At 37.7% G+C, this 15,763-nt stretch overlaps 1 protein-coding gene across 6 annotated transcripts in view; it reads right to left on the minus strand.

The window, feature by feature from the left end:
* Window positions 1-15,763, minus strand: part of EXT2 (exostosin glycosyltransferase 2) — a 72,535-nt gene that overhangs the window by 13,583 nt on the left and 43,189 nt on the right. For all 6 annotated transcript variants that reach the window (XM_083838251.1, XM_083838249.1, XM_083838252.1 and 3 more), the window contains one exon: window positions 4,247-4,413. In XM_083838251.1, the coding sequence (XP_083694377.1) occupies window positions 4,247-4,413 (167 nt within the window). The remainder of the gene's footprint in view (window positions 1-4,246; window positions 4,414-15,763) is intronic.

The following is a 15,763-nucleotide window of genomic DNA, read 5'->3' on the forward strand; positions in this document are numbered from 1 at the left end:
AAACTGAAAAACAACCAGTGTTTCCAAAGCTACAAGGGCAGTATCATAAGAATGAAACACTGACCATCCTCTACAGATTAAAGAAAATGCAGTCAATCAGCATTTCTTCTCTCCTCCCAGAGCCCCTTCTACTCTCAGTTCTCCCTCAGTCCTCAAAGGGATAGCTTATGCTATTATTAAAAAAAAGCAGAATGTAAACACAAAGTTCATTAAAAAATAAGTGATGTTTCACACGCACATAATCTGTAAAATAACTTTTCAATTTGAAAAAATTTGAATATGGCCAACAGTTACCCATGGACATCTTATTTTGGTATATTACCCCTCTTATAAGGGAATCCGAAAAATACATTTTTAATAGTCAAAATGGGTATGCAAAAATTGTTCTAAAGAAGGCTAAATTTTACGATGATTTTAGCTTGGTGGAATAAATACACGATTCAGAGAGGTGTTATTGTGTGGGTTTTTTTAAAAAAAACTTTTAAAGAATGCCAAAGCAATGAAGCACTGAAAAACAGAGCTCTGAGACAGATAAGACCACCATCTACTAGCAGTAAGTGAGAAATTTCCAACAGAAAAAATAAACTTAGCAAGGCACCAAACTATTTTGTCTACAAAGTACACACACTCAAAGCAACGATCCCAATTTGGATTATTTTTAATGTTGCTGTAATACTTTGTAAGGACAAAGTGCTGTGTAAGTACTTTATAAGAAATCTTCATGAACTTCATACTTAGAGTTATCCCCGCTTTTCAGATTGATAGAAATGCTAGCAATCTACCCTGAGACCAGCAGAGCCTCAGAGGTGGGAATACGAGAATGCATGCCCTCAGCCTCTCATTCAAACACCAAACTCTTTGGAAGCAGCCAATGGTTCTGCTTAAATTTTTTAAGGTTATGATATTCTAAATACTCGCTCCTTTTCTTGCTCTCTGATATTCCCTCTGTGAACAACAACGATTGGTAAGTGGGAAAAGTTGTCTAGCCCTAGCAGTTTATTTCCAGGGCCTCAAGTCATGCCTGTGATTTCACCATGTAATTTACAGAAATAGTCTTTTTTTCAAGTCAGAATGTCACAGGCATTCTTATGCTACCTTAATGCAGCAGCACACAGGGACTATTTTTCTGCTTGCTCCAATAGATTTACGCAACACAATAAATCACCGTACCATAATAGCTCACTTTTAACAAGTAAAAAACGTCTGACACTTTGAGTGTTACTATAATTTTTTATGGTTGAAAGTGTACTGAGATCAAAGTTTTCAGTTTTTTTTTAGGCTTGCTCTATACATTCAGACAAGTCTGTGACAGAGGAGATTTTGCCACATGTTTAAATGTAAAGTCTCAAGGATGTCAGGAGGAGAAAAGAAAATTACCGAATGTCACGTTTCCAACCCTTCTTATGACCAAAGCAGAAACAGACGTACTTTTAAAAGAAAAACTTTCTAGTAATATTATATTCTGCTACTGTTCCCTCTGGATTCCCCTGCAAATGAGTCAAGAGTTTGAGAGATACTTTTCTGGTAACACACATAAACAGATAAATAAATTATCACAGGCTGAGGACAATTTAAACATCTGGGAGCCAGCTCAGGCCTGTCAAGCAAGTCAAAGACACTCAGGGACAGGAAAGATCAATCTTCAACCCCTGATTTCTGTGCCAGAGAGTAGGAACTACATCACTCACCCTCCTTAAGAGAAAAAACGTATATTTATAAAATAATTCGCTGTGCTTCTGTACTCAAAGACATTTTTACTCATTTATTTTACAAGTTAAAAAAAAGCAATCTGAGAATATAAGGGTTCAAACGACCCATGGGTTTGTCTCAACTATCTGCTCAGTAAGGCATTTTAGTTTTCCATCTATGCGGCTGTGTACTAAGCTGGATTCTCAGAATCAACGAGGAGTAGGATTTATAATCGCAAAGAACTGCAAAAGCCATAGGTTTTAGTCTGCCAGACAAAACAATCCCACGTCCAAACGGTTACATGCACACACTGAATGTAAGGGCCGTTACTCGGGCAGCCCCTGCCACCAGCGCGTGCGGCCCACAGAAGGCCGACAAACCAGGCAGCACAGGCCAGCAGCCAGACCTGGGGATGCAGCTTTGCAAGTCCCAAAGACCACCTGGTCTCAGCTTTTTTTCAAGAGGATGACGCTTTCCTGAGCGACTAGTCTCAATATACATGAAGGTACAGATGCTCTCAACTGCGGGTGTTTAAGTTCATGCTTCAGACACATGAGCATCACAGTTCTCACAACTTCTGGCTCACAGATCTGACACGCAACTACAGTACGGCAGTTTGAACCTCTGCTTCGAAGCCCTCCAAGCCTGCTTTGCCAGTAGCAGAGATTCATTTGGAACTACTTACACAGTCACTTACATTTACTTGAGCTAGCGCTATGAAAATCTAACTGGAAATGGAGCCAAAATTTACACTGCATGCACGTTATGGATTTACTATTTTTCATCACATCAGTTCACCCTCAAAACCAGTAGTTAGAAGCACCAACACAGACAAAAGTCGGCTTGCAGAACTGCCAACATTTCATTGCTCTGCTGCTGTAATGCAGTGCTTAAAGCACTCAATGTAGTCACCATGGTATAGAAAAGAAGCATATGTGGCCACAAAAAAAAAAAAAATCACCTTCCTTCGGTTGTCTTCTCTTCACTCTGTTGTTCACAGTCCATGTACTAACCTGTTGCTCTTAACCTGGCAAGGCAAGTATTTCCTTTCTAGAGATACACATGATAGATTAAACCTCTGTCTCCAGTACTTAACCTCTTTGTTATGGCATCAGTATATCTGCATTACCACATGTAACTTCTTGAGGCCAAAAATTTGTTGCTTGCTAAGAGTCTCTGACTTGAGAGGGAAAAAGAGACGTATTTTACCACATATGTATTCAGACTAAATAAATACTTCCAAAATCTTTCAAAAAACATCATCTTGTGTTAGCAACTGCACTTGAGTATTAAAAATGATACAACTATCATATTTAGTTTGCTTTCTGGCCTTTTGAATAGTGATTTTCATTATTTCACTCAATTTAGATAACAGTCTAATGTTCTAGCTCTCATGTAAGAAGCCCAGTGTTGTTTTGTGCTTTATATTGCAGGTACAGGTGTGAATAAATGATTCACACCTTTCTTAAATCTACTCTTACATTTTGTAAAGTTTCTGATTTATTTACACAGAGCATATGTTTGTCTTAAATACATGCACAGAACAGTAATGTCAGGTTATGGACTGTGTCATATACTCAGATACAAATGGAAGACAAAATTAACTCACTCAAGCCAAAGTTTTGGAAGGAAGACAACAGTGGCTTTAAGTGCGCTTTTGGACAAACAACTCAAATACGCCTATAAAGACCTTCACCTCTTTGTACTGCCATGGGTAACTGATTTGGACAAGCTTTCTTTTTGTTGATACCCTCATTACAACAGCAGCTGTTGAAGCTTTGCCATTTAAAGCATATGATACATGTGTCCCCTCTCTGACATTCTTCAGTTCCTCTTTTCACTGCACCCCACCTTACTTTGGCATGTCCTCAGGAGGCCTCCTCTGTTCCCAGCATTTAATCTCTAAAACTTGTCTTGTCCGTCAATCTGTACAGGAAGAATCTGATGGCAACATGCCCCCACCAACAGGGAAAACATTGTTCTACAGGCTAAGAGACCAATTAAAATTTGTTATATTTCTTTTTTTAATTCTAAAAAAATTTTATTCTATGAACGCTAACAGATTAATAGTGGGACAACTAAACAAATAATTTTACTTGAAGAGAACATGTCATAGCAACCAGTCCGATCAGGTGAAGAGCATGCAAAGATATGGAACTGCAATCCTTGTAATCCCTGCTTAATGAGAAGCCCTCATTGCAGAAATATCTGAAGTATTAAGTTGTATAGCAATTGAGTTGTCATGTTTGGAAACCTTTTTGAAACTGATCAGATTAATCCTATTCACAGTCTCCAGACTGCTTCCATTACACATCTACACAACTAAAACTACACAACATTTTCTGAAGTCTCTTGGCATCACTCTGCCAATTATGGAAAATTTTCTGTTAGCTAGCAATGTTTTCCATAAAGTAATGACAATCTGTAAAAATACTTTGGAAAGCATTGAACTGCCACAGTAAACAGAGATGCAATAGAGATGCACAGTGCTTCCTCCATTTCAAATACACATACAATGTCATATCGTATAAGAGGGGAAAAAAGGATTTTCTCTTACCTCGTAGCCAAACTGAAGTTCATCTGAGGTTAGCATAATGATATCATCATCAATAGCCAACACTGCTTCTGTTTCAATTTCATCATAGGGGAAGAAGCGGTTACTAAGTTTGTTTTCTGCAGTCCTAACAACTTTCAGTGGAACCCGAATCTTTGGCCAGAGGGAATCTAGAGTGAAATATTAGAAGAAATTTAATTCAACATGTTATTTTACTTCTGAACAAGTCTGCACTTCTACCTTAGTTTCTTTTTACAATATAACCTGATTTGCACTTACTCAAAAACGTAAGCAATACGAAGACAAGAGGCAGAGAAGTTCAGTTATATTTTTGTCTTTTGCTCTCTACAGAGAGCTTCACAGATAAACTACACAGGGGACAGCCTGCCCAAAACAGCAGTCTGGAATAACCACGCAACAAGAATCAGTGATACTATGTTCTGATTTAGGACGCAAAGCTATTTAAAAGAATTTGAAGAAATATATGATCACTGACTGCAAGTCTATGGTCATAAAGAATTTGAAAAAGAATGTCAGTTCTATTAATTGCTGAGAAAAATAAACTTTAACAATTAATGACGTAGATATACCTAAATTGTTAATCACTTAACAATCGGCCATTAATAATTAAGGAGTAGATTCTACGTGAGCATACTTGAACCATTTCTTTCACCTTCAAAGTCCTAAGTGACAGTAATATATTAATCTACATAAATGCAAGAGGATTCCAGTTATACCCTACACCCTCTTTACAAGTAGAATGAAGCACTAGAGTACAGAACAATGAAAAATCTCAAATCAAATGATGCTCTAATTAGTAACAGGAAACTGTAGATAGAAAATAGGACCCAATTCACTCTAGAATGAGGTTACATTTTCATTTCTTGCTGTGTTTAAAATGTAGCACTTTAAGTGCCGCATTAACAGTTTCTGCAAGCTTTTACATATTGAAAATTTTCAAAATCATATTCTATTCCTACAAAAGCATAACTGGAAGCTTAAGTATGGAGCACCAAGCTAAAACTAACACAGCAGAACTAAGAACTGCACAGTAAACATTAAGTCTAAATGCACTCATTTAACCGTTTTCCAGCATAAAACTTAACAGCAGACATTATTACAGTTTGGTGCGTCTCTGAAGCGCTAAATCAAAGTGTAGTTTAATAAATAGACGAGCATCAACTACACATGTGTTAAGTTGATTTCTTTCAGCTTTCACAGTAAGATGAGTGTATTCTGAAAGATAAGGTTGTGGACACCACACAGATGAAGACGAGTTTCTTACACTGGTAAAATGAAGGGGCTGACAGATTGGTATGTAATAAGAAAACTAAGAGAGAATACACTAAATCAACTACAAAGTGATTACTAAGAGATTTTTATAAGTTGCTCTCTGTATCAAATGGAAATGTATAAGCATAGCGTGTAAGAACTGACACAAAGTCTGAAGCCACTGAAATTCTCATCAGTGATCTGAAATAAATATAAAGCTTGGAGACGTGAAAAATAGTGTGGACAACAAGGTCAAACAGCATTCTGGACTGTTTAGTGAACTTAGGTACATTTGAACAAAAAGCAGACCAACACAGCATTAAACAGCAGGAAAGGCAACTTTTTCTCAAAAGCAGCTACTGACAAAGATTAAGAGGTCAGAGTAGACATTGGTTCTCAGCATGCTGCTTCAGCAAAATAGATTGATGTAGGTCTTCAATATGTAGATGGGTAAACAGTAAGAAATGCAGGGAAGGAAGTGGAGGACAATTTTTTTGTATGCAGGACAGTCAGATAGATGAAAAAATACTGTTTGATTGTGGTGTTTCTTGTATGTTTCAAAGCCTGTTAGAAGATTGGAAATGATACAAGAAAGAACCATGTAAGTTACTTGAGGGAAGGAGAATGCCTTATGGTGGAACTTGGAGATCAATCTTACTGTTTAGCTTATTAGAAGAAAGAACAAAAAGTAGATTTGATCAACATATACACATACATTTACAAGAAGAATAATGCCATATCTTCAACCAACTAGAGAAAGACATAACAAAAACACAATGACTAAAACCTGAAGCCAGGCAAATTCATAGTATAGATAATGTAGATGTCTTTCATAGTAACAGTGGTTAACCTCTGGAAGAAGACAGTAGCCGATTCTGTATATCTTGTCTTTGAACAAGACTAGGTACTTTTACAGAAAATGCGCTCAAGTTAAGTCGAAGTCACTGGGTTGAAAAGTAATGCAATAACTGATGATATACAGGTCAACCCAGATGATCTTACTGTCCCTTCTGACTCAAAAACTATGGAGATTGTTGGCTGTTGTCAGGATGAGAATAGGAAGCTTGAATGTAAATTCTTAGGACATGAGGATTAATACAGCAATTCAGAAAACAGCACAGGGAAACAAGACCCTTGCTTCTGTGTTTTAAGAACGAAAGGAAGAAGGCGACATGAGTGCCAATAAAAGTCCAAGATAAGGGAAACCCTAACCCTAGGAAATGCTTTTAGTTTGTAAACAAACAAAAAGTCAGCTTCTGGAAGTGTTCTCAGCAGAAGGATCTGAAGAATGCTGGAGTTCAGGCAGAACCAAAAGTAAACGAGTTGCAAGGTGATACAATTACGCGCACACTTCTCATTCCATATTAATTCAGAATCAGATCTGCTTCCCAAACAGGTATGCCCTCTTTCCACTGTCACCAGGAAGACAGAATTAGCACTAGAGAAGAACAAAAGCTGCCTCATTCCAACACATACAAGTAAAACTTGCTCCCAGGAGCAAGTGTCCACATCTTCACTGCCACTGGGCCTCTCAGATTTAACAACTCACATAATACTCAAATAAAACACAGAGCTACATGCTCCTTACAGATACCAGAGCCCAAGCACTACTTCACTGAAAAAACAAAACCCTCTTTCCAAACCACACCAAAAGTCTTCAAAAGGCAATTTTTCTTGGAGCTTTAGTTTAGAAAGGATTGGCATACATGGGTGGCCAAAAGAAAGGAGAAGAAATAAAACGATATTTACTGGCAATATTTTTATTTAGTTTCCTACCCTGAGGTTATTCCTGTGAGACTAAAAAAGTGACTATAAAATCTACCTTTATCTGGGTGGTCTTGTAGACCATGGCTCGTATTTGACATGTATGCAGATGCTTGTTCAGTTTTACTCACATCTTCTCCTTCTAGCAGAAAGCAAGGGGCATCACCCCAAGTGATGTGATGCTACCTCACTGAAGTGGCCTGTAATAACAATTAGTAGTCAGTCTGAAGCATTAAATCATGCTACTGATGGTCTCCAGCGGAAGTCAGCCAGCAGCTGGGGAGACAGAGCAAGTCACCAGGGGCCACAACAAAAATGTTGAAGAGCCATGGATTCTAATTATAATGAAATTAGTGCGTTTTATTCTCCACATTGCTAATCAAATGCAATGTCTTTGAAATTCCCTGCCTCAACGATAACCTGAAATGACAACTCCAGTAAGATGACACTGAATTAACTCCAAGTTTTCCATCTTATTAGTCATCCTAACCTCAGGAGGCAGTAACACTGAATGAGAGAACAGTTTACTGCAAATTTGTACTACCAAGCCTACTCATTGCTTTCTCACTGGTTTACCGTACAACATGCAAGCACCATATTTTTAAGAGAGTTACAGCCACTCTACAAGGACTTACATCACAGTCTCCAAGACTACAGACTGTTTAACATTTGCAAGCTACTTAAAGACCTTAGGCTAATTGTCTATAATTACCCAATTATAAACTGTGCATTGGTATAAAAGAATTTCAAGTAGCCTGCTAGATTCCCAAGAGACTCCACTGTCACAAGTGTTTGAGGCAAGCAAAATTGCCATAAGTATGTATGTACTTGTAAATTTGCATTTATAAATATCAACAAACTTTATAATTTATACATGCTAAGCACTTTTTTTATTTGGGCTTTTCTTCCACTTGTGCCTGCTATGTGTATAAAAAATGACAACAAAATGGCAACGAAGATTTTATTTCAGTACAATAATACCATAAAACAAAAATTAAAACTGAAAGCCACTAGGATTGTGAAATAATAATTCAGAATAAAATCAATCAAGCAAGGACACTTTAAACTTCTAGCTCTTCAAAAAATCAACCATTTGATAGCTTACTTACAGACATGCCACTTGCATTAAAATATGGTAACAGAAGAAAAAGTAATGAAAAGTGTATGAAAAATGAAGGTGTAATCTAATCATAACTGGCATGCATCTCAGATGTCAGCAAATCCTGTTAAATCCACATGATTTACTAAGGTCTTGGAAAGTCTCTCAAAATGACCAATTCTCAAAGAGAGATAAGTTACTATAAAATATTTGTGCTTTGAGAAATGTAATACAAACTGTTTGAATTTGGACTTATGTTAAAGAAATGAACGGAAAATAAGCATTTTGGAGACACTCTGAATAATGTATTAGGCTATCAGTTACCCTTTCTTTCATTTTGCATACTGCAGAGTAAGACTACTTACTGCCTCTGACGCTAAGCGTTGCTTTACCTACAGAGAGGGAAGCACGCGAGAGATGTAATGACACAAACTAACTCGGGTTGCCACTACACTGACTACCTGAGCAAAAATGACCATCACAAAGGACAGCAGACTCCATTTAGAGATCCTAAATATTTCTGGTTCAAAATTAGCCCTGCTAAAAGACTCCAACAGAAGTATACAGTCAATAAAAGACAACAACTACTTCAGCATCCAAAGTCTTAGAATCCATCAGGAAGGTTAACATTGTCCTTCCTTAAAATTGTCCTTTAAAGTAAAAAAATTATTTTAAAAGACAAAAAAGAAGACTGTACTTTTCCTTTCTACACATAGGAGGAACAAGGCATAAAGAGAAGTCTGAGACACGTTCTGCCACTGCTCTAATATCACACTCTGAATTTTCATATACTGCTTGGAAAAGTAATGTTCTGAGAAACCTGAGCACTAGCAAAACATATATGGGAGTAATCCTAATTTTAGTAGACTTTATTATAACCAAGGTAAAAGCCCACGCCTTAATTCTTATAGTAAGGGGGCATTTGCATCATTTAACCAAGTATGACAGGGACAAAAGAAGCCCAAGATAAGAAGCGATGGATAAGGCAGATGAAGTCTTACAAGACGTCATGAGAACCTTTAAGCATACAAAAGTAAATATGCATGTTTGCACTAGGAATTACTTCTTTTGAGGTGAGGGCTTGGTGAGAGCTTTCTGTGATGCGGCAGAAGACAGAGGTAAAATATTAAAACAGAGCTCCCTGGACTATACAAAGTCTCTATGCATGGAGCCTGAGGAGAAAGACAGGCACCTCCTGTTGTATCATACTGAAATAATTACGAGAGACTAACTAGCGTTTGGATAATACATACACTTGCTCTTTGGCAACAAGACTCCAGGCATTCTTGACACTTTACTGTTCAGGACTACTGATCCACTGATTGCAGAAGCTACCACAAAAAACAGTATGTGGTCTTCTAAAAACAAAATCAGCAGTTTCCAAACTTTCCCAAATGCGGCTTCCATTTCTAATGGGCTTACAGTCTGTAACAACCACATACATGACTGCAGTTCTGGCCAGCCCACAATCCTGCCATTAAGTCCTGCAACTCCACATCTCACAGCAAATTTTTCAAGCATGATTTCAAGATGATTTCCATGAACTTCAGGATTAAAATCAGTGCTAACATCCTCTATCCCAAGGAAAAAAAAAAAAGTGTTGTAATTACATTTCATTAATAACTGAGCATTTCAAATAGGAGAGTGGCAAAAAGATAAACATCTTCTAAATATGCATTTCTCAGCTACAACTCTCAGTGAATTAAATGAAAGTCACAATGAAGAGAAGGGATGACAGTCATGAGAGGCAATTTTGTTATAATCTGAAGGACTCCCCTTTCCCTGCCTAAAAAAGTTTCCATTTCCATACCCCATACATCCCTAGGCTTGCTATCTTGGCATCAGATGTTTGTACCAAAATATAAGTAACACAAGCTTGCAAAATGGTTATACATAATAATGAACTATTGCTTTCAAATCCAGACCTGCTTCTCAGGTCTAAGGGAACTGTTAATCAATACATGAGAGAGAGAATTAAAAATAACAAGAGTGATATTTCTGTGGAGCATATTACCTCTTTTCAACAGAAACGGCTTCATCATTTTGTTATATAGCATCATTCACTGATTCCTCACTTCTGAGAAACTGGTAAATTAAAAACATCTGAGAGGGTCCTTCAGCAGTAGAAGCATTATTTTCTAACTTGTCCACAAACAGAAGTGTGTTTTTATAGGAAATTACTTGCTCTAATTATTAATCATCCATTTCTAGTTTCAGCATTCAACATACGGAAAGAGAGAATCAATACAGCTGCTGTGCAGAGCTAAACAATAACCTTGGGACACCCATTCTTAGTAACAAGTTCAAAAATAGAAAGTGATATTTGAATGCAGATGGTTTATTAAATTTACAGTTGGAAGCAGCAGATAAGGATAATAAGGAGGAGCTGGAAATACAATGTATACTCCTGATGGCAAAAGCTGAATGCTTGCCAATATTAAGAGCAACATGATAAATTAAAATTAAAAAAAGATCCACTCACTGGCTACAATAATGGCGTTTTGATGACTCATATAAAGCTACTCATACAAACATGTTCATACAAATACTCTTTTTCTGTTCTACTTTCTCAGTAAGAAAAACTAGGAGAATCTCACAGCTGCCGATTACGTGGCACCAGAGTTCATATTCGGCTCCACTTTTCCACAACTCCTAAGGAGTCTACTTGGAACTGCAAAAAGGAAAAACGTTTCCAGAAGGTGTGCAAGGTAGACTAAGATGAATAAAAATAAATTAATTAATTAATTAAAAAAAAAAAAAAACAGAAAACATCACTAAACATGCTTCTTTGTATGTATCTGTAATTGCTCAGATGCTCAACTCCTATCTGATCTTTCATTTGATACTCATTCTAATCGGCCTATAGCAGTCTGTATGAATTCAACTAATGGAAGTGGATGATGAAAGCCTAACGAGGACTTTTTCTAGTCTTGACTGAAAGACAGAACTCAGCTCGTATCTGAAGTTTCAAAAATTTCTCAAAAAGCAACATTGAGCATGTTACATCTATTTATTACCAGCACTCCTTCAACAATGGCTGAAATTACTGAAAAAGTCTGTTTAGGTATGTCAACTGCTTACACTTAAAACTATCTGTCCAAAAAAGATTTCTACCTGCATTACAGTTTTTGTACAGGTCTATAGTAATGCATGGAATTCCTCCTATATATAAGGAAACAGATTATTGGTTTATAGGACATAATTTAGAGCCTCAGCTGGGTTTGTTAAACTAGATTTGTAGACTTCCTTCAGAAGTAACATTAGATGATTCATGGAAGACTAAAACAGTCTTCAGTCAGCTCTCCAGCTAATCAAGGAAAATGGCAGTAAGTACATTGTTAAGAAGCCAAATTAATTCAAAACCTAAAAAGTAGTTCAACAAAACACTCCTACCAGTGCTGGTAAAGTAGGTAAAAAAAATCTGCCATTGAAGGCTTTTTTCTTAAGACACAGCAACCCACAGGACACCCATGTTCCTTATCCTCAATGTTTTGTATCAATGTGGCCAATTAACAGGACCAAACAAACAAAAATGTGGTTGTTGCAGTAATATCCCTAAACCTAGCAATCTGTACCTTATTCTGAAATTATCAGCAATTTAGCTCCAGGAAACACTGCTTAAAGAACTACAGAGAAAATACTACACATTTTTGTAAAATCCATTTTTGTTTTTCATAAAGCTGAACCTAAAAAGGAATCAAACTATCACACGTGATTCCTTACTCATTGCACATTTACTAAAAGTAATGCACTTAAGTGTTTCTATACCATGTATGTGGTAGACAAGATGATTTCTTCAGCTAAAACACACATGATGTGTTAGTGGAAATTACTATCACAGACTGTTTTCTTGAACTTCAGAACTAGCAATTTAGACAAATTTAAATGAAAGGGCAAAAGTATTTGGCTGAACAGAGAAAATAAAAAAACATCCTGTCTACACAAATATTCCCAGCAGCAGACAGTTGGACCACAATGTTTATTTTATTGGATGCAGAGCGAGTGAGAAAAAAATATTTTTCCTATAGTATTTCAAAGCTTTTAACCTTTTATTAATATTATACATGTAGTCATGGGCCTGCTGATGTTACGGCTGGGTTGACAAGCTTCTTGCATACCCCATATGGCTGAGTATAAATGGAAAACTCAGACAAAGACAGAGAGATCACATCCCCTAAATTTACAGAATGCTTAAGATCAGCAAAATGATTCTGCAAAGTGTTAAGGTTCCGGATTAAAATCATTATCATACGTGATATTTCCTCTCTGCTCTCGTACAAAAGATCCAACGTTTTTACCATAAGCTCTCTGAAAGCTTTGATATGCCTGCACAAGACTTCTGTGTTTCTCATACATTCCTCTGCTGCAGCTTTCTGATCCCGATGCACCCCAGGGCACACTGCTGGCTCACACTCAGCTTGATACCAACCGGAGCTCCCAGATCCCTTTCCGTGGGGCTGCTCTCCAGCCTCTTGTCCCCCACTCTGTATGTACAGCCAGCAATGCCCCTTCCCAGGCACAGCCACTTGCTCTTGTTAAACTTCATTGTTGATAGCCCTCTAATATGTCAAGATCTCTCTGCAAGGCCTCTCTGCCCCTGAGGGAGTCAGCATCTCCTCCCAATTTAGTATCATCTGCAAACTTACTCTAAACACCTCCTGGTCCCATATTCAAGTCATTTATGTGAACACTGAAGAGAACTGGCCCTAAAATGGAGCCCTTCAGAACCCCACTAGCAACTGGCTGCCAGCCTGATGTAACCCCATTTCCTATGACCCTTTGAGCATGACCCATCAGCCAACTGTTCCCCCATTGTATCATGTTTTTATCTATCCGTATGCTGGACATTTTGTCCAGAAGAATACTGTGATAAACAGTACTGAAAGCTTTACTGAAATCCAAAAAGGTTACATCAACTGGCTTCCCATTCTCTGACTGCTTACAATACGTACTTCTCTGATAACAGTATCAAGTGTAATTGGTGTCATTTTCAATTATAGTACTATTCTCGTGTCATATTTGCACAGCACTATGCCAGCTCCACCTCAGGAGGCCCAAATCCAATTCTCAATTTACTGTGCATAATCAGTATGGAAGACAACTTTGATGTCCTCCACCCAGCCCTCCCACCTACACACACCAAACAAAGCCACAGGACTGCAATGACGAAAGCCAAGACTTGCTTCTGTACAGAAATGTGTCCTGTATATGGAAACACCCAGGAAACATAGCACTTGATGCTCGAGGAGGTCAAGCGCCTCAGCTTTGCTACAACCAATTAAAAGAAAATAGCCATAAAAGTGCAGATACTACTGTAGGGTAATAAACTTGACTTTATCAGTGACAGTGGTGCACATTACAAACTTCAAACTCATTCCTTGCCCTAATCCATCAGAAACTTCCTGGCTTTAACAGGCTATAAACAGCAGAAGCTTTGAAGTCCACAGATTAGGATCGCTAATAGACAGACCGAAGGAGAGACTGGCTGAAGAGCCAAGTGGAATGCCCTGCATGGATCTGAAATAAAACAAGTTAATTTAATCAAACTGACCTCTCTTTGGCCATGGCCCAAGAGATTACAATGGTTATAACAGCAATAAAGAGACAAGGAACGCTGGAAACAAATAGTTATTTACTTCATTGCAATGCTTAGTCTAATGTAAGGGCAAAAGTGCCTAGGCGTTTAACTACACTCAAAACAATTGAGAGCACGGTTTTAAACTCTACAGCCAACAGCATTTTTTTTCTGAAACTAGTCTGTCTTCTCAGTAACTGAGGCAGAAAAAAATAAAACGCTCTAGTATTCAAGAACTCCTAAATGCAAAATTAATATGAATGATTTAACAGAAAAGTTATGCAATGTTTTATTTGCTTCAACGTTGTTTTTTTTTCTCACTCAAAGGAAAACATGGAAACCATCCATTTGGGTCAAGTCCACCTGCATTCAGAGGATACATACCCTCACAGCTTACATAACTGAATGAACGTAACACTAAGCATTTTTGCTTTCAGACAAACTTCTTACTGCAAAAATTCCAGTATCATCAATTTATATGCAACACTTCTCGCTTCAAAAGACTGCAAACATTTCGTAAATCACTAAATTTGAGGTGTTTAGCACAGCAGTATTACTGAACACTTTTCAAAGCAAACAATAAAGCTACTCTGCTTTGAACTGCAACAAGTTGCCAAAATGGCAAATGAGCCAAGTGAATAGTTGTAATAGCTTGGCTCCCGAGAAGCTGTCAGAAGATGGTAAATTGAGACAAATGGCGAGGGATTAATTTTTGCACTGCATCTTACTGCTGTGCCAAATAGCTAACTTCGAAGAGCGGAAAACAGCAGCAGCTGAAACTGAATCACAAAGTGAGGAGTCCTAACCACAAGCATGATTTGATACAGAAGATAGACAAATACACAAAGTTCTGTATCACCAAATTTAGCATTTTTGAATACATGTTCCTAGAAAGAAACGTTGCTTCTCAAACAAAAACATCACCTGCATTTTCCGATGAGAATGACCAATTCATACATACGACATACAGGAAATAAACTCATTTACAACTACTATATCTATAGTCTCAGGAACTATATTACAGTATCAGGAAAAATGGGAGCTGATGGCAGACAGAATCGTGGTATGATATGGAAGAGGACATAGAAACACAGGATAAGGATCTGGGACTTGAAAACGGGCAGCAAGATGTGAGGACTGGGCAACCTGAGATGGAGGTCCTGACACAAGGGTTAATATACGACAGGAGAGAATCTGGAGGATCACAGACCTGGGACAATAAAGCTTGAAGTCCTCACCTGAAGGAGGCACAGCAAGTGAAGCAGAATGCCTGAGCCAAGGCCTAAGGGAAGAACATATTTAACCCCTCTGCTGTTGTTGACTGGCAATATTGATGAAGGTAGAGCGGATCAATGCTTACTGCCATATATAATGGCAAAACTACACTTCCACGTGTACACTGTAGTGTGGAAAAGCTTATAAAGGCAGTTTTGCTACTTGAAGTTACATCTGAACTAAAACCAATTTGTTAATACAGTACAGCAGCATGCCAGGCCAGCTAATACTCGTGCCAATGAAGCACACCTTGGATACTGAAGATTAAACAAATGAATTCAGATTTATATCGCCAAGTCCACACATGAGCAATTAACATACTTCTGAAGCCAAATCTTAAAAAAAAAAAGTCTTCAGATGTAAATTATCTGGGGAAAGGTCTCTGAATATGCCCTCACTTTACAATAACCATGAATTCAAAAGCTTAATGCATCCTGCAGTCTTCAGACTCACTCATATAAAGAACATAGTAGCATACCTGTTGGGAACCAAAACATTTAAATAAAGGTATGTATGGCTTGTTTTATTGGGCTAG

Source organism: Anser anser (assembly GCF_964211835.1).
Source record: "Anser anser genome assembly, chromosome: 5".
Classification (NCBI taxonomy): Eukaryota; Metazoa; Chordata; class Aves; order Anseriformes; family Anatidae; genus Anser; species Anser anser.